Raw genomic sequence first — 24888 nt, 5'->3', positions numbered from 1 at the left:
AGCTGGGATGGATAAATGCACCAGGCTCATAATGCCTGGATCACACATGTCCACATGTATCTGCTCTCACCAATGAGGCACAGCAACTGCCGCCCACCCACTGACAGGGGGGCTCATTGCCATGGAGAATATACCATATACGGGGACGTTTCGTATGTGTGAGGACACAGCAGGGTGGGGGCTGCCGTTCCTTCACCGTGTGGAATGAGAGGTGTTTCATTTTAGAACAAAGAATGACAGCCAGACAGCATGAACACAAGCGCAGGAACACACCGTGCTGCTCACCGAGCTCGAGCCATGCCGTTTTTATCAAACTCAAACTCTGAGGTTCTTGGCCTAGAGCTTCTAAAACAAGACATTAATAAAGCGTGCATGCAAAAGTATTAGGGTGAACAAAAATGTATTATAGACACCCATTATAGAGAGATTTCCCTCCCCAAAGACCAGCATGAATTGCCATAGTGGTTCAGTATAACAAAAATTGGTTTATGCTGGTTAGTGATAATTTGGCCCAGATCTACCGGCATGCTTTTTACCAGGAAAAAACAACACCATGGTGATTAGAGAAGAATGTTAAAAGCCATGCCTTAAAGGCTAATTTACACTCAGACAAAAAAAAAACACATTTATTATATGTCTGGTTTTCCAGTATAAAATGAGATGCATTTACTTATAAGATGGTCACATTTTAGCTTAGGTTCCAACTTACTATTAACGACAATGTCTGCCTCAATAAACTCCTAATTACTGCTTATTAATAGTTATTAAGATAGTGAAAGGGGTGATGAATTGAGAAATCATCTTTCCCTTTAAACTTTTGATGTATAAAAGGTCATGGTAATATAAGAATATCCTGGTTTCCTAAGTTCCAGAGCTGAAAACTTTATTGTTAGTCAAAGAAAAGCTTTTATAGACACCAGGCCCAGAAAACTATTGAGTGCGCATCTTTACGTAATCTGTTGCGAAACACCGCCTCTACAGATTAATAAGCACGTTTAATTCAGTAGCCCCACCCACCACCTCATGGAGCTGTTCGGATCGTGCTAGCCAGCAGCAATTAACATGCCAAAGAAGATAGCAAGATATTGTGCTTTTCCTGGTTGTGGAAGAACACAGTCGCTGCATAAGCTTCCTTCAGATCCTAATATTAGGAATGTGTGATACTTCAGTTATTTTTAATGAAGTTCCAGCTCATGTGGGGTAGACATGTACGCGTGTTTGCTTCATTTAATCGCAAAATCATAAGTAAAAGTCTCAGGTCGATTAAAACACAATGCTGTACCTTCTATATTAGATTCGACAGAATTGGTGCAACACACTTATGTGAGTAAATCATCTTTTTATATGTAATAGTAGTCCCGGGGTTTTGTGTTTTACACAAGGACTACCAAACCATACCCCCTTTGGCAGGCTGGTGAATCTCAAATAGTGAAATAATATTCCTTTGTTGATCTGGGCGTATGTGTGAGTGTGTGCGTGGTCTGCCATTCCGGTTGCCGCTTTCAAAACAATCCCTCCCTCATGTGATCTGACACGGGCATAGTTTTGACAGGGGAGCTGAAGCTCATTAAATATGCAAATATTATCAAATCTTAGCCATGGCCGTTTACTTCCAAGTCTCCAGTGTGGCACGCCCATCAAAACCCAGCCTTTTGGAGAGAGCCTCAAAACCAGTGAAGAAAGTAGCCTATTACTTATTAGTTATAATGTTTTTGAATGTAAAAAAAAACAAACACACGAACGTCATTAGTTGACCTCAGACAACAGTATATCATTTTTTAAAAAGCCAGTTCATGACACCTATAAGTTTAGGTTTTGGGTAAAATTAAGGGATGTAGAATATGTCCATGCAGATTAATATGTGCTTTAAAAAATACTAATAAACAGTCAAAATCCTAGTAATAGGCATGCTAATAAGCAACTAGTTAATAGTGAGAAGTTGACCCTAAACTAAAGCATTGGCTGGTTGGTTGGTTGGATGGATGGATGGATGGATGGATGGATGGATGGATGGATGGATGGATGGATGGATGGATGGATGGATGGATGGATGGATGGATGGATGGATGGATGGATGGATGGATGGATGGTTGGATGGATGGATGGATGGATGGATGGATGGATGGATGGATGAAAGGATGGATGAAAGGATGGATGAAAGGATGGATGAAAGGATGGATGAAAGGATGGATGGATGGAATCCACTGTGAGGATAGCGATACATGCCTGTCTTGGTGTTTCCTCCCTTGTATGTGATTCGTTGCACAGCATCCAGCAGAGCTTCCTTGTCGCTATAGGAGTTGAGCTTGAACTCAGTTCTGGCATCATCACTGAACTGAACAATGGCCACCTGTCAGTTGTAGAAAGTAAGTTAGTACTAGTCATTTATCACATGTTTTAAAAGTAACAGTACACCAGCATCAGGAAGTATTTCCCTCTGGAATTGATTTTAAAGGCCATTTTTGGACCTTTTCAAGGAAATGCTGTGTGTTTCCTTCTGAGTTTACTGTATAACACACATCATGTTTTGAATTTACACCTAATACTTCAAATTAATTATTGATGGGTATTATTAACTAAAAAGGTATTATTACAATTTTAAATAACTTTTCTATTTTTGCCATATTCCTGTGTTGGGAAAGCTGAATTCCTCCAGCCTTCAGAAATCATTATAATATGCCTATTTGTTGGTGCTCATGAAACATTTACTATTATAATCAGTGTTGTTGTGGAAACTGTGATACTTTTTTCAGCATTCTTTGATCACTATATACATTACATTCATGATGATGACTAAAAAGCATAAATTATCTTTTGTAACATAAATGTTTTTTTAAACTTTTTTTTTTTTAACAATTTAATATGCCACTATTAAAAATGGGTAACTTCTTTAATAAAAAAGATAGTTTTGAACATATTAAGTGTTAGAGAACAGATCTACGGACTGTTGGCTGAACGTCTGATGCATAATGGCACAAATATCTAGAAACATTTCAGGATTTTCGAAGTCGTCCTCTGATTGGTTGAATTCTACAGGATGTACGTGAGATGTGTGTGTTGCGTTTCTTAACAGTCCACCTGGAAACAAATGGCAGAATAACGCCATTGTGCTTACAACTGTGACAATGAGCGCTTAACAGGATCAACTAAACGCTGGATTTTCAAAAGTACGTGAAGTTTGCGGCTCCATTGTTGCAGTAAACTTGCACAACGCTCTTGAATGAATCATTTATAGATGCACTCTGGTCTGTTATTGCAGGGACATCGACTTTAAATTTTCATGCCTCTGAATATGACACGGAAGAAAACGAACTGTGATTGGTTCGTGTTACACGTCAGTCAAACGTCCTCGTGGGCAGTCCTTGACCAATGAAAGCTACGTGAGACTAGATAAAAGAACAGATAAAAATATCAGAATTCAAACTGCCAGAGAAGTTGTCTATAAATGCCTTTTCCCTCACCACATTGACTTTCAGCATCATTTTTGCCCAAGCTAGTTCATTTTTGACCCTGCAATACATAATCTTGTGATTATCAGCTGAGATCCGTAACCACTAGGCCATACTCTCAAGAGAGACACAAAAGCCATGTCATTATGCATGGGAGTTTTCTGATGTTGAACCGGTTTTAGCCAAGTCAAACATGTCTACTTGGCCTACAGCAGAGGACAGAATGCAAACATCTATGTGTAAAGGAGACATTTATCTGTGCCGCGTTCCTCTGTTTACTTTAGCTCCTGCCCTTCAGACATGCTTGTTCTGTTTTCACGTCCCTTCTAGTAGATTCACTGCAGTGATCCCTAAAGCTTCTCATGGCTTGTGATGAAGATCTTCTGAATCCTGGACTGACATGTCTAGACAAAGGCTATTTTTATCTAATGTTCTCTCAGGCTACTAGGTTAAATGCTTGGTAGTGTGGTCTTCAGCTCAGAATAGCTATTCCCATCATTCCCAGCAATCTCTGAGGGAAGCAAAAAACCTTGAAGCAAACCAGACATTAGAAAATCTAAAGCAGAGCTTGTAGAGCCCTACTTTTTATGTCATTTATATATTTGTAATATGTTTTATAATCTATATACAATTTTATTACAGATCTGTCCCTTGTGAAACAAATAAGGGCATGTTTACACGACAACGATGTACTACACACAGAAACTTTTATTTTGCGTTTTTTGTGTACAGACGACAACATTGTCAAACCATTCCCCATTCACATGGATCCGCAAAAAATGGCAAAAAAGCTGTATTATACTGCCAGGCCAGGAGTGGGGGATGTCACTTTGTAAAGGAACACTTCACCCCAATAGACTGACCATGTAATAAGCATATTCCCAATTCCCAATAATGCATCAAAAAATATAAGCCCCCTGAAACGAAAGCAGAACACCCTCCGTCGATACTGTAGTAGTGTAATATTATTGGCAAAACATTGCGGAAAGCATTGGCAAATCAGAGGTGTTACATTTTTTAGAATCCACAGAACTCAGGACTTTTATTCAGTGCTGAGTTCCGCTTGCTCTGGTGAATTCTCTCATTAACAAAGGCACAATGTAAGTAAGAGATTATCCAGTGTAGACAACTTCATTGATTTTGATGGAACGCTGTGAGATCACGAACTGAGATGAGTGACAGCTTAAGTGTAATTTTAGAGTGAGCGCTCTTCCGTGCTTTCGAGGCTATTTAGCTATAATCCATTGAATAAATGTATTGTTTTTCATGCTGCTAAAAAGAAAGACGGCAAATTACAAGCTGCAAAGTGACGTTTATATACTCTCAAAATTGAAACTGATGGTAGCCGCGTTTCCATTACCCTTCAAATTGCACAAATTGAAATTACGAATTGAAAATACGGGAAATTTCGCAAAAGCTCCCATGTATCGCAAAAAAAATGTTACGCTCTCATAAGGTGTTTTTTCAGGCAATTCAAAATAGGACATTTTCGCAAAACTGTAATGGAAACATTTTTTTTTTCGCATTTACAGGTCACCTTGGGTAACGCATTGCTGCCACATAAGACCTATATATTATTTTTCCACTCAATTGTGTCTTTTAACAACATATTTTCTCGTAATAACAAGATCTTGTCGTTAAAACGACATATATATCTCCTTATATGGACAATGCCGTTACTTTAACCTAGTGGACCCCGGTGCAGCCACAAATAATATCATAACTATATAGGCATACAGTAATTAAGACATATATCCAAGAAATGTATTAAAACAAAAAGAGTTATAGTTTTAACCTTACTCAAAGGCCAAGGAAACGAGGCCAGTTACACACGTCAATCCATTCCAGACGATCTTAGTTTGCTTCTTATTTAATATACAGGCAATTAGTCGATGAAACATTGATCAAAATTAAAATACGATTTATAAATAACTGAATACATTTTTACGAAAGACATTCTACAAAATAAAACTCGAACTGGTCAAAATCATGTGTGGCCCCAAGTCTCAAACATATTGCAAATCTTACTCATGCTGCTCACTTTTCATAATCAACATATAAATTAAAATAATAATATTACAGGCTAATGTTTAGGCCTAAACGTAGCCTATTTAGTTTCGTAGTTATGCTATGTCTTCTTATCCCACGGCCGATAAAGACGCCAGCATTTTTTCTTTTCTATTTTCTTCCTTTAAGACAGTGGAAACAACTCGCAATACTCCTTCATTTTTAGCCATAGGCTACAGATAAGTTCAAGACATAATTATAAACTTTAAACTGTTTACTTTTATTTGTGGACTCAGAGAATGGATTATTTTGCATATATTTGTCTTCATTTCAAAAATTATTTTCTTTATTAAACGGCAAATTTTTCATTTCAAACGCATTTCTAAATTCAGTTTATATTTCCAACAAACTAAATTTCTAGCCAAAATAACGAAGTGGTGTAAAAAAAAAAAAAAAAAACCTTTCCACCATGCAAACTCAAACATTTTGTTCTTCTCTGTAGCTATGCGTCAACCTGGCGTGCGTAAAAGTCGATCATTCAGATGACGGTTTGTTTGGAGAGAAGACGAGACAGAGTTCTTTATTAAACTCATAAAAGACAATAGAATTACAGGAATACTGGATTCTTAACACAGAAATGCTACATTATCATGAAGACCTTGAATGTGACACACACACCTCATATCCGTGCCGCTTAAGTAAGCTAAGGGGCTTGCTTGGATAACACACACGTCTCCTTCCAATAAAAATAATGGCTAGTGCAGTGGATGGGATATACAAACCTACCAAGTGCCATCATTTTGAAATGACCTATCGCGAGAGGAAAATAATAAGTTTTAGTCGCATTACTGCGGCCATGGAAATGCTGTCATTTCACAATAATTTTTTATCGACATTTCGCTTAAGTTTTTCGCAAATCTGTAATGGAAATGTGGCTAGTGATAACTAGCACGGGACAAAAAAATAGATATATGATTTAAATAAATAGATATGTGATGTAAATGCAGACTAATTTATTAAAAAATATTTGCATCTATATAGATATAAAACAGCTATAAAACAGCCTAGTGATTTGATTCTTAATTGATTGTTAATTCTTAACAGTAAAATTAAAATGTTGTTTTAGTAAACTTGAAACTAAAATGGAGTAAATGTTTAATTGTCCATCTGACAGTAAAATTAAACTGTGAATTTTTAATAAACTTTTAGCCAAGGTTCAGGTAAATGTTCAACTGTCCATCTGATTAGTAAAATAAATGTATAACGCTTTAAAACAATTAAAATATTTTATAACAACTGCCAACACCTAAAGAATGTATTATGATGCATAAACACAGTCATGTGTGCAACAGCAATAATGTATACTTCTGGTCTTAACATAACTTATTCCTAATCATAAAGTTTGTTTCTATTAATATTGAAGGCTATATGCTTAATATTTGACTCATTTTGTATCGGGGGTCCCTGCTCATGCATATGTATGTATGTCGATCAATAAAAGCCTAGATTAAATCTCGTCATCATATAAAGCTTGAGGATTTTTTGGTTACTTGGACTTTCAATGCGGGTACAGAAACTATCTTTGTGTTTCATAGATGAACCAAAGTCTTCTGGGATTGAAATTATATGAGGGTGAGGAAATTATAACAAAATTTTCATACATTTTTGGAAAAACATTATATCCACACCATATATAGTATATTCATCAAAGTTTAAAAGTATACTTTTTCAAAAGAGGAGTGATTTGTGGTGACAAAAAAAAAAGTGGTGACTTTTGATTTTATCTTCAAGGACACGCATTTGGAAGCTCAGGATTGTGGTCATGAACAGATAAAAACAGTATGAAGTAGACTGAATGTTGGCAAATATTTTACGTGCAGCATACCTGTGTTCCCTCGGGTCCAATCACATCAAGTGCACCAGTTGTGCTGTATAGGAAACGGATAATCTTCTGAAAGTTGTCATCTCCGATACTCCAGGAGCCATCTACAAGGAAGGCCAGGTCTGCCTTGGCTGCTTTGCAAACTGAGAGAGAGAGAGAGAGAGAGAGAGAGAGAGAGAGAGAGAGAGAGAGAGAGAGAGAGAGAGAGAAGAGAGAGAGAGAGAGAGAGAGAGAGAGAGAGAGAGAGAGAGAGAGAGAGAGAGAGAGAGAGAGAGAGAGAGAGAGAGAGAGCAGGTGAAAAATCACTAGCTAAAATAAGAAATTCTCATTACGTGTAAGCGCTGCAGTACAACAGATGTCAAATGATTCAAACACTTCCCTTCTCACTGACAGGATCTTCCATCACAGCTAGCTGGATAAAACAAGGAGGCTTAATTAATTCCCAGCTACCTCTGTTCTGCTCTGCCAGACTGTTCCTATGCAGGATTTGGGGACAAACACATAAACAGTAACCTAAGTGCTTAATGTGGTAACATCTAAATGAACTGGTTTTATTCAAAATATGATTTAGTGACTGAATCGATTTCTAATGCAGTAAAGGGATAGTTCACCCAAAAAATACATTTCTGTCATTAATTCCTCACCCTCATGTCGTTCCAAACCCTCGTTCATCTTCTGAACACAAATGAAGATATTTCTGATGAAATCCGAGAGCTCTCTGACCCCTCGATAGACACTAATGTAATTAAAACTTTGAAGGCCCAGAAAGGTAGTAGGAGATTGTTAAAATAGTCCATGTGATTCCAGTGGTTCAACCGTAATTTTATGAAGTAACAAATTGCTGACTTTATTCAACAATTTCGTCTCGTCTGTTTCATTCTTTTACGCAGTTTACATTGGCCAGGATTACTCGATCACTTGCCCACTGCGTTCATTTTCATAAAATCAGTTCAGTTAGAGAACAAAAACTACAAATAAAAAAATAATGTGGTGTGTTTAATGTAATGTGAGTGAGCTGATACAAACGCAGCAGGAGTCAGATTGCATTCATCACTAGAGGTAAGCGCGACCGCGGCATACATTCACAGCGCGTGTTCAGTCTGGCGCGCTTTCAGTTCATGCCTTTGGAAGCCTAACTTCATATAGGAATTAATTTGAAAAGTTAAAACACTCACATTGCTGCGCCGCTCCAGTTACATGAACCCTAGCAGCTGCCCAAGCCGAGTGCTGTGAGAGCGAGGTGTAAGGTTGAACCACTGGAGTCTCATGGACTATTTTAACAAATATTTCCTACCTTTCTGGGCCTTGAAAGTGTTAATTAAATGGCTGTCTATTGCGGGGCCTCAGAGCTCTTGGATTTCATCAGAAATATCTTAACTTGTGTTCCAAAGATGAACGAAGGTGTAACAGGTTTGGAATGACATGAGGGTGTTAATGACATCATTTACTTTTTTGGGGTGAACTAAGCCTTTAAATTATATAGATTAAATGAATCTTTAAGAATAAAACTAGTTTGAAAATTCACCCTATTTTCTAAATGCTTTTTATTGATCTTAATATGAACAATTTATTCACATCTTTATTACAATTGACTGCAAGCTCAAATTCAGGTCTGCCTTTATTCAGTCAACAACTGATAGCTAGAAACGGCCCCAGCACTGTTTTGCTACTTCTGTTTCATCGCGACTTTCAAGAGCCTATTTAAAAAGTTTTTTTTTTCCCCTTCTGGTGATTTTAACAAATATTTCTTGTTTACCTCTTTGCACTGATTCATATTCATAAATATGAGCCTCTCTGTTTTATGGTGCATTTTACGGAGCGTTTCATCAGTTGGACCTACTACTAAACAAACAAGAACCTTTCACTGAACAAGTGGCTATTTTGAGTCTTAACAAGAGTGGGGACTGATCAAGACTCCTTGTTTGTGAATGAACTAAATGAATCAGGCATTGTGTTCGTAAACAACTTGAAATAATGAACTGGTATCTCATTAGGCCCAATTTGTTCACATCTCATTCAGTTTGTCAATCTCGTCCACGACAAGGAGACAAATGGGTTGTTTCGGTCATGGACATTTTTTTTGAACGGTTGAGTGATTCAGGGGCTTACTCAGAATAAACAAAAAGCACCCTTATCAGCAATCTAAATTAATGTTTTTAACTTTCAATTAATCAAAGAATACTGAGGGGAAAAAGAATAACATTTTTAAAATAAATTAAAAAATTAAGCAGCAGAACTGTCAACATTATAGAACCATTGATCATAATAAATAGCAATTGTTTCTTGAGAACCAATTTAGCATATTAAAATGATTTCTGAATGATTATGTGACTGATGACTGGAGTAAAAGCTGCTAAAAAATCCAGCTTTTCCATCACAGGAATAAACATCATTAAATATATTACAATAAAATATTTTAAAATTGTAATAATATTTCACGATGTTACTGTTTTTATTGCATTTTTTGATCAAATAAATCTAGGTTGCATAAGAGACATATCAAAACCTATACAAAAAAAAATTAATAAGAGAAAAAATTGCACCAACCTCAAACTTTTGAATGGTAGTGTAACTGTTGAAAGGGTTACTGTTGATTTATTGCTTATTAAAGGTGCAGCGTGTAGTATTTATGAGGATGTATTGACTGAAATGCAATATAATATGCATATCTATGTTTTCAGTGGTGTATAAAGACCTTGCATAATGAACCGTTATGTTTTTATTAGGGCTGGGTATTGATGACATTCACAAGCTTTCGATAAGATTACAATTATGATTCAATTCAATATAGATTATTGTGGATATACACTCACCTAAAGGATTATTAGGAACACCATACTAATACTGTGTTTGACCCCCTTTCGCCTTCAGAACTGCCTTAATTCTACGTGGCATTGATTCAACAAGGTGCTGAATGCATTCTTTAGAAATTTTGGCCCATATTGATTGGATAGCATCTTGCAGTTGATGGAGATTTGTGGGATGCACATCCAGGGAATGAAGCTCCCGTTCGACCACATCCCAAAGATGCTCTATTGGGTTGAGATCTGGTGACTGTGGGGGCCATTTTTGTACAGTGAACTCATTGTCATGTTCAAGAAACCAATTTGAAATGATTCGAGCTTTGTGACATGGTGCATTATCCTGCTGGCCATCAGAGGATGGGTACACGGTGGTCATAAAGGGATGGACATGGTCAGAAACAATGCTCAGGTAGGCCGTGGCATTTAAATGATGCCCAATTGGCACTAAGGGGGCTAAAGTGTGCCAAGCAAACATCCCCCACACCATTACACCACCACCACCAGCCTGCACAGTGGTAACAAGGCATGATGGATCCATGTTCTCATTCTGTTTACGCCAAATTCTGACTCTACCATCTGAATGTCTCAACAGAAATCGAGACTCATAAGACCAGGCAATATTTTTTTTGTCTTCAACTGTCCAATTTTGGTGAGCTTGTGCAAACTGTAGCCTCTTTTCCTATTTGTAGTGGAGATGAGTGGTACTCGGTGGGGTCTTCTGCTGTTGTAGCCCATCTGCCTCAAGGTTGTGCGTGTTGTGGCTTCACAAATGCTTTTCTGCATACCTCGTTTGTAATGAGTGGTTATTTCAGTCAAAGTTGCTCTTCTATCAGCTTGAATCATTTGGCCCATTCTCCTCTGACCTCTAGCAGCAACAAGGCATTTTCGCCCACAGGACTGCCTCATACTGGATGTTTTTCCCTTTTCACACCATTCTTTGAAAACCCTACAAATGGTTGTGCGTGAAAATCCCAGTAACTGAGCAGATTGTGAATGACTCAGACCAGCTCGTCTAACTTTCCCATTCTGACATTCAGTTTGGAGTTCAGGACCACACCCCAAAATGCCATTTTTTTAAATCCCAAAGTTTTTATTACCGTAGAATAATCCATTTACATCTACATACACGCAGGTCCCCTTATAGTGAACCATTTTGCGCCGTTATGTTTCTGCAGTAGCCCTAAACGGACAAACTGCTCTACAGAGCGCTAGCTACTCTCTGCTGTCTCAGATAATATCTTTGTCCTGTGTTAGCCACCGTTTATGTACTTCGAAAGTGAGGGGTGTGCAGTGGGCAGTTGCAATTTGCAACGTCACCACTAGATGTCGTTAAAATGTACACGTTGCACCTTTAAAACAGCAAGCTTGTGAGACATCACATCAAGAAGCTATAACACACATGCACTCAAATCCACAAAACTCTTATTTTGATTTCATGAGATCTTTAAGTTAAGAAATGTTTCACTTTTTACAATATTACCTGTCCTCAAGAGTAATGTACAGGGCAAAGCATTTTGGTTAACTACTCAAGACGCCAAGTTGTAAAGCCATATAAAAGTAACAAATAGATCTAATGAAGCATTTGGTTTTTGCTATAAATTGGGAGGTGAGGGATCTAAAAAAGATCTATATAAGGGGATAAAATAAGATTTGTGTGCTGGAATCAGATGTGTTTGAAAGGCTCAAACATATTTATTGAGAACGGAGTGGCTCAAAGAATAAGAAAAGGTTAGCTGTCAGTAGAGATGTACATTAGTGAAAGGTCACATAACACATAGGGACATGGCCAGCAAACAGGGAAAAAAAACAATGGGAGACAAGCCAGTTCTTCCCACACTAGTGTCCTACCTTCTTTGGCTGGGGGGATGGTAGGAGGAGGGATCGTGGTGGGTGGTGCGGTTGGAGGCTGGGTGGGTGCTGGAGCTACAGAAACAACAAAACAATTCATAAACCAGAGCAGGGCCTGGCTGTCTTCACATTATTAAACACACAATAAGATTTGTGATCTCAACAGAAACCCAGTTGTAAAAGAAAAAGGACACACTGGTCTACTGACTGTGTTTCACAGTTTCTCAGGCAAAGATTGAGTGTATTGTATGTTGTCAGAGGGGATGTTGTTTTCAAGTAATTGGTTGGAAATGACCTGTATCATCAAAGTTCTGCTACCGCCTAATTGACGAGCTAACACAAGGGTTCCCATTCAGTCGGTCATGTTTGACATTATGTCGATACTGATGTATTGGGCTCCCATGTGAGACCCCAATACACCAGTATCGACGTAACGTCTCCATTCCCTCCTTCAGGGAACGAGGGTTACATCAGTAGCTGAGATGTTCTCAACTCTGGCCCTCGAGATACACTTTTTCTGTAGAATTGATCTCTAACCTTGATCAAACACACCTAAACAAGCTAATCAAGATCTTTAGGATTACTAGAAAGTTACTGGCAGGTGAGTTTGAACAAGGTTAGAGCTAAACTACAGAAAAAGTGGATCTCGAGACCCCGTACAATGCAAAAAAAGTTCCCCATCCCCAATGTATAGTATGTATATATATATTCAAATATTTTATATATTCGTTATATGTAATATTTTTATGCAGTATAATATTCATTTTCCCTTAAAATAATGTAAGCTAAGACTTTACATAAGATAGTAACACTTTTATATAAGATAAAATGGTAACATATTAAGTGTCTTTGTTACACACATTATTTGAACTTTCAGTAAATTACACATAATTAAAAATGCCACTATAATGGCGCTAACACCAGTAAATCACCTTGCATGATTCATTTAAATATTCTCCTCCCATGAATTGTGTGTCTGAAAGGCAAACTCCTTAGCCTGAAGTGGTCATACTCAATTCTAGTCAGAACACGAGTCTGATGCTGCACAATTGGGCTGTTATGGGCCGAATTATGGGGTGTTTCAACCAAACCAGGAAAGACCTCAATTGGATAGACCAATCAGAGCAACGGAGCAACGCATAACGTTAGCTGTCAAATTTCAACAGAACTCAACTGCACTTTGTTGCCGAGTCTGAGTTTTTCAGCGGGTTGTTTTCCATGTCTGTGGGTTGAAGCGACCTCAATTATGTGATAAATAAAAACACAGAAATGCGAATTTTTGCAGGCAACCTTGCCAAATAACACACATTTTGCCCCCCAAAGTTCAGAGTTCAGATGGCATCCAGGCTAGAAACTCCTACAAATGCATATGCAATAAGCTCAGTAGCCAAAATAACTCTGTCCACGCCTTTTTGGCGCTCCTTTATCACTGCGTAATTTATTTAATGCCAAAAGAGGGTTTGTGCTGGTGCAAGCTGTTAGTAAATCTGGCACTAGATCTTCTAAATAAGAATCATGTTACTGTTCTTGTACGTATACGGGTCAGTTCTGGACCGTGATCAGTTCACGCTCAAATTGGCCACATAAAAATAAAAAATTAACAGCCAAACAAAAATAAAAAAATGGATTTGAGCAATAAATATGAATTAAGATCTAAAGCTTGAACGTAGCTTAAGACATTTTCAGGTGTTTGTTGGTGCCTGAAAGACGAGGAGGTGTTATACAGTATCTGACCTCATTTAACACTCCAGTAAATCATTTTGAGGTCAGATGTCATATTTAATCTACCGTGACAGAAAATAGTGAGGGATATGAGGGATCCTTCAGAGTCTCGTATTCATTTACAATTAAATATGGTGTGTACCCTGACTAAAGTCTATAGGAAGGGGTCTAAAATCTGACCCTAAAAGAGTTCAGCTTCAACCTTGCCTTTAGCTTTCTAGTAATCCTGAAGACTGATTAGCCTTAGGGTAAATTAGCCTAAAATGCCATGCAAAACTTATAGATAGCAGACTGTATTTACCAGTGGTGGCCATGACGGTGACGGCGGGTCCCTCTGTGTCCTGTAAAAGGGTGTAGACGCTGATCTTGTACTGGGTGTCGGGGGAAAGGTTATAGAAGCACTCTCTGGATGCCCCACCACCGAGCCTCACTTCCTGTTTCTGACCGTCTACGAAATAAAGGAGCAGAGTTGAGTAAAAACATCAGGAACGCCATTCAAACAACAACTAAAGTAAAGTAAAAATGCAATTAAAGCCGCTTCCTCAAGCAAACAATTGTGCTAATTAACGAGAAAGTTTCATTAGAGTCCTCAGGCTGTAAACAAAGCCTGGAATTGGAAATGTCAGAATCGACACCACAGCAACATGCCGAAGTGTTGTTATTTTTAAAAGGCACATGTTGTTGCTCGCAAATTGGTCGCTTGAATGAAAGGAACCTTGAGTGAATCATGTTTTAAGAAATCTGATACTCAGATCTCAGGGTAAAAGGTAGCAGAACTGCTATTTATTACTTCCAGAGCTGTAATTATATCCCAAAGCTGAGAAAATGGCCAGTGCTTCTTGAGCTCAGGAAGGGTAACCTTGTATTGAGCTCATAGAGTTCAACGGAAAGGTCTTTAATCGCTTTAATCAGAGGCCGAAGACTGCAGGGAAATGGGTGCCTCGTGATAAGAAAGAAAAGAGTGGAATTTTCTTTCCAAATGTGAAGGTGTTCTCACTGACGTAGACTCCTTTTCTGTCTGCTTTTCTCTTTTTCTACATCTCTTTTCATCGATCTCTTTGTTTTGTTTCTGGTGGCAGACATTAATATCCAGCAGCTTGACTTGGTTCATACATCTTAATTTGTCTGCCATTAAACAGCTGTGCCCATGGGGAATATAAATGGCTGGGCTGCTCAGAAGCAGTATTATACCACTATTAAATGAGAAAAAACAGCAGAAAGGTTTTGTTTAATAAGATATTTCCCAAAGCACCCTCATTTACACTGGGCTCTGGAGTGCATTATACAAAAAAATAGAGATTTATTTTCTTTGCATTTTCTAATGATATGGACTGTGAAACTTGTAACGTGATAACCTCAACCATATTCCCTTGCTCTGACATGTTTTGATTGCTGAGCTGATCAAACAATGGGATGTGACATTTGCCTATTACATTCCCGCTCTATGGAAAAGTAGCTGGAAAGTGCTGCTGCTCGGCTCAGTAAACAGCTATCCTCCTTTAAGCGTTTGTTTCAACAAACTGCACTTCTCAGTCCAGTCACATCCTTGGCACAAGCAGGACAGTTCCTCTCTTCCCTGCATTTGCAAGCAGGAATGCTTCACTAACACCACAAACGCTCGGCACTGAAGAGACATATGTCTGGCTGAAATTCCACAGTCAAATTCTCACTACAAGCAAGATGGCAAATAATGAATCCCGCTGTTCCTACTGGTTACCAAAGTTTGGGCATTATTTGACTACTGTAGAAGAAGGTCAGAAGAGAGGCAGTGAGGATTTTAGAACTGCAGAAATATACACATATTCATATTACTCTCACACATTTCAGCAGTAGTTTTGATTTATTTGTGTAGGCACAGTTTACCATGACTACAGGGTAATGGGTTGTCTCTGTAATTCTTCAAGTAGATTTGTTTTTTCAAGAAAAAACAAGAAATTTGAAGATAGAAAATGCTTTTTAAAAAATATTCAGATTTTAAAGGACAGATTAAATGGCTTCTGTATTATATTATATTATATTATATTATATTATATTATATTATATTATATTATATTATATTATATTATATTATATTATATTATATTATATTATATAAAAGTATCACAGTTTTCACAAATATATTAAGCAGTACAATTTTTTTTCAACATTGCTAATAATTAGAAATTAGAAGTGATAACTGATACTTTTATTTTAATTTTTCTTTGATGACTTAAGTTCGAAAAACAGAATTTATCTAAAACAGACATCTTTTGTAACATTATAAATCTACTGTCACGTTCTGTCAATTAAATGTGTCCTAGCTGAAGAAAAAAAAACATTGAGCATTTGAGAAAACAAATAAATTGTGGTAATATTTGTATTAATTGAAGTGAGATTATATCTCTGAAAGGACAGTAAAGCTAGAGTCTGAACATCAGAACTAACTATTTTTAAGTATTTTTATATTATGATCTGAAAGTCATATCAACCTGGTTAATATTTGAGAAATAAATCTGTCAAGATTTGCGGCAGCCAAAAAAGAACTGCAAAGTATATATAGTTAAATCTCTTCTATAGCCCTTGTGTGTCTCTTTGAGAACTCTGCTGCAATGATTGTCATTCAGATACGTTATATGCACACACCCCAGTAGGATCTGGTTTTAATAGCACTACTGAGCTGGTAGCCATCTGAGCAGTCACACGCTGGAAGAAGAACAGAAGATTTCCAGGATTGCGAGATAAGCTGAGACGGTGAGGCGGTCTCAGGCAGGAATAAGAATAGCAATAATGGGAAATGGGCTTTTGACTCTGCTGTTTTAAATTTGAATCGAAACCATGTCACACGCCAGCAGAGCAATATGCATACAAAAAAAGAGTTTTGTTGAACAGCCCAGAGGCTCAGAGGCATGTGCTGAAATGAGCCATTATATTCCATTACCTCTGAAACTGAAATTTAACAAAACTAAAATTGATGTCAATATTGCAAAACAGGAAGCCACCTTATGGCTTTGTTCTGCAATGCATTCAAAATGTGTGTGTGTGTGTGTGTGTGTGTGTGTGTGTGTGTGTGTGTGTGTGTGTGTGTGTGTGTGTGTGTGTGTGTGTGTGTGTGTGCGTGCGTGCGTGCGTGCGTGCGTGCGTGCGTGCGTGCGTGCGTGCGTGCGTGCGTGCGTGCGTGCGTGCGTGCGTGCGTGCGTGTGTGTGTGTGTGTGTGTGTGTGTGTGTGTGTCACTCACTCAGCATTGACTCAATGATGACTCTGTAGAGGGAGGCATGGTGGTGAGGTTGCCACTGGGCACACATGCTGGTACTGAGCACTTGTTTTGTGCTGAGATTCTTCACCCCCAGGAACACTGCAAAGAGAAAGAAGAAAACAGACATATGTAATATACACAGATACTTTGCATTAAAAGATATTGAAATAAAGCACCCATATGTAAATAAAATGCAGCAATGATATACACTGTAAAATATTTAATATAATAATATAATGTAATAAAAATTAATAACTATCCTGTTTTCTAAAAATCAGGGATGTACGTAAACTTTATTTTTTTGCACATAGCTTATACAGCATATACATATACAGAGGTTGAACATTTTGTAGCAAAGGTCACACAATTGTAGCACAAGCACACAAGTACTGTGCTCTGACGTTTCATTTTGGTTATTCTATGGTTACATAACAACATTATAAAGATTAAATTTGGGATGTTAACAGAATGTTAATGTCACAAATAAAATTGTGCTTCTGAATTGTCCAGGCAGTGAGCATTTTCGGCTAAAAATAACTAGCTCTGGACTCTGTGAATACAGTAAGAGACAATGGTAACTTTAGCCACATTAGCATATTCAGAAAGGCGATTTGCAAACACACATTCAAGTGCAGTACTGTGCGGTAAAGTGTTCTGGATATGAAGTTGGATCACGAAGAGTTGGTATTCATCTTTGAGAAGCAATTTTTGGGCAAATCCTGAGTTATACTGTTTATGTTCTGGGAAAGTTACCAGATGACACCATTGACACCAGTGTCACATTTTGAGAATGTTCTGGAACTAATTTCCAAATAAAATATGGTCCCCGAAACGTTCAGAGAACATCCTGAATATTCTGTGAAGATCCACCAAATAATGTCCCCGAACACTTTAAAGAACTCCACATCAAGTTCCGTCTCTGAACATTTTGGGAACTTTACTAGGCGATGTCCTTGACACCAGCGGGGACATTCTGAGAACATTCTGGGAACATCAAATTTCCAAATAAAAAAATGTCCCCTAAACGTTCCAAGAACATTCCTGAATGTTCTGTGAAGGTCCGCCAAATAATGTCCCCGAACACTTTAAATAACTCAGAACATTCTTAGAACATTCTGGGAATGTAACATTTCTAGCTGGGTATTAAGCAGCACACTATTTTCAACATTGATGATAATAAGAATATTTCTTGAACACCTTATTAACATATTCTTATTTTTTAGAAAGGGTCATGTGACACTGCAGACAGGAGTAATGATGCTGAAAATTCAGCTTTTTCATAAGAAGGATACATTCAATTTTAAAATACATTTAAATAGAAGTTGTAATATTTAAACATTACAGTTTTTACTGTATGTTTCACTAAATGCATTCTTTCAAAACATAAAAAAACACATTATAGACCTCAAACTTTTGAACAGTAGTGTACTAAACCTGTATGAATGCTTTTAAATGTACAAGTTGGACTGTAGTGAGAGGAAAGCCTTGAGCTTTTCTTCTCTAATGTAGTCTAATGTTCTAAAATGAAAAAGAAGCACATATATTACAGTAATGCTAATGAGCCATAGGGTAGTCAGCAGGCTCCTTTGTGATGCAGGTTATGAGGTAAAACCGGTAGGCTTCACTTCTCTTGAAACCAGCAGTCCATTGCTGATCTACTCAGATTTCTGATACTCTTTAAATACTGCAAGTCAGGCGAAAATAATGGCTAGAAAAACACATCTGAGAGAAAAGTGAGAGGTTCAAACAGGATTTTAACAAATATGCTCTCCACTTAAAAGCCACAAATGGCGTTGAGCATGTCTTTCTTTGTTTTTCTTTTTCCTCATTGTGCAAACCACACAGAATGTGCTGTCTTAAAGAAAACTCATTTGAAAGCAGAAAAATAGACTCATTTTGGAATGATCACATTTTTGGTCAGCATGCCCTTAAAACACAAGCCCAAGCCACAGCACATGGTCCACATTAGTCGCACAAAACAATACTCATCTTTGGCTCTTGTACTATTTGGAACACAAACACAATTGTGGCCATGTCACAACAGACTGAGTCCCACGCATTTTATATGCCAAAAGTTGTGGTGAACCCAAATTCAGCACTGGAAAACGTCCATGTGGTCTCCTCTTTTAAGCTCTGATATGAGTGCCAGATCCTAAAAAGGAACAACTTATGCAATCAAGCTGTCCATTGAAATTCACGCTGCACAACAGAATATCAGGTTAGTCGTGTTTGTGATCGGGAGATTTTAGATTAAAATGGAGGCCTTGCACAAAACATATGGCGCACAGTGGTCGAGATTTTGAATAATGCATGTGACAAGCTTCCCTCCTTATATAAACTATTTTAATGAACTATATGCATGCACAAAAGGGCCTCTGGCTGATAGTACTAATACAAGAAATCCATTATTGTGCATTCAATTATTCAAAGGTCAAACAGAAAACGTATGAAAAATTGATGGACCCCATAGAGCAGGTGGTATATGCAGATGCCATCATGTAGGGTGAGATAATATGGGAGGTTCCTTAGAAAGCCACGGAGTGTGAATGGAATAATAGTTCATGATAAAAGCTGGGAGTTTTGTCCGTGCTTAATGGCACAATTCAGGGTGTCAAAACATCTGACATGGAGAAGCGGAGATGGCAAAAGCCCCTTTAGATTTTAGAGCCAAGTAGATTCTGAAAAGTGTATGTAACTTAAGTAATGAAGTATAATAACAAAACAAAAAAAGTAATCAAGGTTATTGCCGGTAAAAAAGTTGTTTGTCTAAAATGCTGTGGCAGCAAATATCTATTATTTGATAGTTGCAATTTTGCTAGGCTACATCAATAAAATTTGATACGTTATAAATGTTCTATTTATATAGTTTGACATCTACTACTTAAATTCATTAATAAATGAATAAATAATATTTTGACTTGTACTACTACCACTTGAATAACATGTATAACAAGATTTTCCACATAATATCCTTATAATTTAGCCTTACATCAACTGCATAGCCATCATACATTTTTAACACTACTACTAGAGCTATGTAATTAATCGTATTTCAAATTAAATTTCGATTTTGGCTTCCAGCGATTATGAAAACAAAATAATCAAGGTTAAACACATTCCATCAAGCACATCATAATTTCATTCACAGCCTTGCGCTTTCGTTCATCCCTTAACATCCAAATCAGCCAAAAAATGAGTGATGTAAAATGCAACTGTTGCTAAACTGCGGGTGCTTGATATTAAACAGTGTTATTAAAAGCGCATTACGCCGCGAAAGAGACGCTGTTCCCTAGATGGCCTCCTCCAAGACAGGGCAGAATGCATAAGCGAAGTAAACTATGGGCTTCTGATGCGTCGAAATGCCGCTTTGGTAAGTATCCTCGTAAACACAGTTGGTTATGTCTTAAGTGAGTGTAAACACTGAGAAAGAGCGTGTGTGTAACAGTATATTGGGTCTGTGCAGCTCTTAAAGTGAGAGCAGCCACATGACTGCTGCAGTCATTAATGTTAAAGGGTTAGTTCACCCAAAAATGAAATTGATGTCATTAATGACTCACCCTTATGTTGTTCCACGCCCGTAAGACCTCTGTTCATCTTTGGAACACAGTTTAAGATATTTTATATTTAGTCTGAGAGCTTTTCTGTTCGAATGCACACTATACTGTCCATGTCCAGAAAGGTAATAAAACATCATCAAAGTAGTCCATATGTGACATCAATTAGTTAATTAGAATCTCTTGAAGCATTGAAAATACATTTTGGTTAAAAAATCACAACTTTATTCAGCATTGTCGTCTCTTCCTGGTTTGTTTTCACTCCTCAAATAAAGATTCAAACGGTCATGAATCAGCGGACTGATTCATGATTCGGATCGCGTGTCAAACTGCTGAAATCACGTGACATTGGCGATCCGAATCATGAATCAATATGCCGATTCATGACCGTTTGAATCTTTATTTGAGGACTGAAAGAAAAGACCATGCTGAATAAAGTCGTAGTTTTTGTTATTTTTGGACCAAAATGTATTTTCGATGCTTCAAGATATTCTAATTAACTAACTGATATCACATAGGGACTACTTTGATGATGTTTTATTACATTTCTGGACATGGACAGTATCGTGTGGATACAATTTCATGAAGGAACAGAAAAGCTCTTAGACTAAATATAAAATATCTTAAACTGTGTTGATGAACAGAGGTCTTAAAGGTGTGGAACGACATTAGGGTGAGTCATTAATGACATGAATTTCATTTGTGGGTGAACTAACCCTTTAATCAAACAAGAAAAGACGAAAATCCTTCACTGCTCTTGAATGAATAAGCTGTAGTTTTAAATAAGGGTTAGTCTATATTTAATGTATACAGCAGTGTTATTTTACATTTGGTTACATCATTTAATTTATGTTGTAGGCTATTACTTATCTGAATACCACTGTTAGTACATCTCCTAAAAAACTTTCTTACTTTACTAAAAACTTTACTTGTTTTCTAACCGTTTTGAGGACTTTTACTTACATTAATTAACCTAGTATTAGTTTTTTCTGAAGTATCGATATTTGTGAAATTTCACTGACATTAACAATTTCTCATATCACGAAATAAGGCTTTGATTATATCACCCACCAATATAACGTTAAAGGGGGGGTGAAACACTCAGTTTCAGTCAATCTCATGTCAATCTTGAGGTACCTATAGAGTAGTATTGCATCCTTCACATCTCAGAAAAGTCTTTAGTTTTATTATATTTATAAAAGAAATATGGGCTGTACAGAGTCTTTCCGGGGGGAAAAAAGCACCTGGAAGCGTATCGTGTGGGCGGAGCTAAAGAATGACGAGCGCACCCAAAGCGGTGACGTCCTCAAGCGTGGAGAAACCCATGGCTATCGATCTCAGCTAATAGATATATGATCCAGAATCATTCGGAGGCTGAAATAAATTGAATAGGAGAAACAGCAACAGCAACTCTGTGGTATGTACAACTCTGTGGTATGTACTGTATTTAGTGGCCTGTCAACATTTGTGTGTCTTTACTCGCAGTTTATGAGGACATGATTCGGTTTATGGACTATTGTTTGCGACTAAACCTTAGCAGTAGCAAGCAAAACGGTTTTGCACGTCAGACTAGTGTAACGTTATACATAGAACAACAATAGAGTCCGTTAGCGCATTTGAATGACGAAGCACGCAATCGTGTCGTTTACTGATGTTTACTCACGCGACGATAGCCAACAGCACAGACATTTGAAGCAGTTTTACTCACCGGCTGCTTCCAAAGCAGGACCGAACCTTTATCGCTAGGAACACTCCGTCAAAAACACACTTCTTTGGTATGATTTGGTAAAGTCCTGACAGCAGTGAACGGTGGAGATCCACTTTGCGACGCGACTGACGCGATGTTCCCTCATTTCGCGAGCTTCCCGTCATTTCTGCGTTCAAATCGGTTCAAATGCAGCACTGCCTTCCCGGAATGCAGTGCTGAAGCGTTGAAGTCGCTCGACGTCACTCATAGGAATAAAGTGGAGCGCGGCGCGCCTATACAATTGGATCTGCACCTAAGAGAGTGTTTATGGGCGTGCATTTCCTCTCTCGCTCTAGTCACGCGCGCGCGCACCCTACCCGGAGAAGAGCCCGTACGGCCCATACAAGGACCTTCTGCTCTATTAACATCAAGCCGAGCCATACTCGAAAAAACTCTCCGAAACTTGTGAGAAACCGGAAAGAGTATTTTTGACACAGAAATACTCCATCAAACGTCCAACATTAGTTTTTGAAACTTTGTCTATGTTTAGGATGGGAATCCAAGTCTTTAACAGTGTAAAAAGCTCAGTATGCATGAAACAGCATTTCACCCCCCCTTTAAGTAATCGTGATTATGATTTTTGCCATATCTGCTACATCAAACTGAATCAGAGGGAATTGGGTGTTATTCACTTCACCAGTCATAATCAGTCTATATTATTGTATAATGTGACTTACATAACATTTCTCAGTACTGTTTACACCCTTAAGTATAGAAGTAACAGGATGAACCCTGATGAACATGCCTTATATATTATGATCTTATTATGAATGTTTTTCTGTGATAGCGGTCTGCCAGTTGCAGACGCAGGTGTTGTAAGTATTCTGTCTGTTTATCTGACTAGACTGAAACAAGACAGTGGTGACTGATAGTGGGATGTTGACACCACGGTGTTCTGATGGATGGCCTCAAAGCTACCCAAGAAAGCATAATCTGTTTGCTTTTTGATGAGAATCGCTAAAACAGGTATTACTTTGTGATGTACCTGGCGATATCAAATTTATATGCAAAGGACTGTCATTACTGGAGCTGTCTGTCTGAATGTTGATATATGTGTAGCTGGCCGCCTATCAAAGATCGCCTTCAGGTTTCATTAACTGACAAAAGGGATGGTCCTCGCTAGTCCGCTTACATAGCCAGCCATATTATTGCTGTCGCATATTATAGGAAAAAAAAAAAATTATTAGCAAGGATGATCACAGAGGAGGTAAATTACTTCTATGAATCTGATGTGATGGTGCAGCAAAATAATGGTGGGCTGTTGTGATCGAGTATAGAGACTCACTTGTTTTGCCCTTGGCGGTGAGGGGTTGGCTGGATCCGGTGGTGTAGGAGGCGATGACCTGAACGCTGTACTCTGTGTCACTCAACAGATTGAGCATCAGCAGGGTGTTCACATCATCCCCTACAAACGTCTCGAGAGCCGGACCTGACACTGTGCACAGGGCAGAGACAAGAGCTGAAAACAATCCGAGTAACCTTACAGAAAAAACAGGAAGTACACTTATAATATTAGTCAAGTAATTCAGTTTTAAATGAGTTGTTTTTTTTGCTATTATTATAAGAATTCCAAATGTAAATGAAAAACACTAACATAGTTCATATGTGAAAGGATTATTTTGGCCAAATATAAAAATCTGTCAGCATTTAGTCATTTTCCATGTTGTTCCTGTATGACCGACTTTCTTCTGTGAAACACAAAAGTAATCTAAACTTTGAAGAACTGTTGCCTTTCGAGGGAACTTCTATGCAGAGTCAGCTGCTGACGCTGACCCGGTGTCTAAGGCACGTGTGCAAACACGTCATATAATGGCCGACGCAGTGCAAAGACATCGCAAGGTGCGTCTCAGCGTATAATAAGGGCACCTGAGAGCACATAATCAGCTAATTTGGCCCTGTCCCAAATGGCCCACTTCATGTGCACTTTTTCGGTCCACAAGACCGTAGGGTGGCCCATTCGTCGTTTAAGCTTAAAGAAGGGTACTCGCGAGCGCCCCCTTTGCGGCTGCTATGCGCCCTCGATGCGCACTTCAAGTTTGCGAGCTACGCAGAGGACTTCTACCCGGCAGTCAAAGCGGCATTACGCCGTGACAATGCGGACTCAGAGGAAGACCGTGAGGGTTTAGGGTGCCATTTGGGACAGGGCCATCGTCTCCAGGAAGCCGCTTGTTTGAATGCTGTGTGAAGATAGCAGTGTGTGAAGCAAGTCCTGAAAAGTGAAGTCAAAGCGTCTTCATCGCCCCCAGGTGGTTGGTCCCAGTACAGCACATAAACCCCGCCCACTCCGTGTAATATAATGGGACAAACTAAACAATCAAACTATACTTCAAATTATTTTTTTCCAAATAAGGTATTTTGGTCAGTCAATTTAGGCAGTTTTTATCAGCGCTGATGTCATTTCAAGATCTTTTTTAAATATGTTTGGTTGTAGTTACACGCAGTTATTTAATGTTTTAAAAATGTTGGGGTGGGGGGTGATGTAATGATTGACAGCTGATATTGACGGCTTCTCTAAGCAAAATATTACAAAGGCACCAACAGACTTTTGGTGCTATAGCTTTCATTTCTACATTTCCATAACTGTTTATATAATTTCACACGGACATAATGAATTGTTCTGCATCTGTGAGAGTGTGGGCGGG

The 24888-nt window shown here is 38.2% G+C and overlaps 1 protein-coding gene across 10 annotated transcripts in view; it reads right to left on the bottom strand.

The window, feature by feature from the left end:
* The window catches only part of col14a1a (collagen, type XIV, alpha 1a), a 177623-nt gene that overhangs the window by 63011 nt on the left and 89724 nt on the right, over positions 1-24888 (bottom strand). For all 10 annotated transcript variants that reach the window (XM_067449025.1, XM_067449017.1, XM_067449019.1 and 7 more), the window contains exons 22-27: positions 23532-23681; positions 16928-17044; positions 14014-14160; positions 11991-12065; positions 7342-7481; positions 2227-2350 (exon numbers count right to left, since the gene is read on the bottom strand). In XM_067449025.1, the coding sequence (XP_067305126.1) occupies positions 2227-2350; positions 7342-7481; positions 11991-12065; positions 14014-14160; positions 16928-17044; positions 23532-23681 (753 nt within the window). The remainder of the gene's footprint in view (positions 1-2226; positions 2351-7341; positions 7482-11990; positions 12066-14013; positions 14161-16927; positions 17045-23531; positions 23682-24888) is intronic.

This window comes from Pseudorasbora parva, chromosome 7, assembly GCF_024679245.1.
Source record: "Pseudorasbora parva isolate DD20220531a chromosome 7, ASM2467924v1, whole genome shotgun sequence".
Classification (NCBI taxonomy): Eukaryota; Metazoa; Chordata; class Actinopteri; order Cypriniformes; family Gobionidae; genus Pseudorasbora; species Pseudorasbora parva.
The sequence above is the reverse complement of the archived record's forward strand: the minus strand, read 5'-3'. Positions and strand labels throughout refer to the sequence as shown.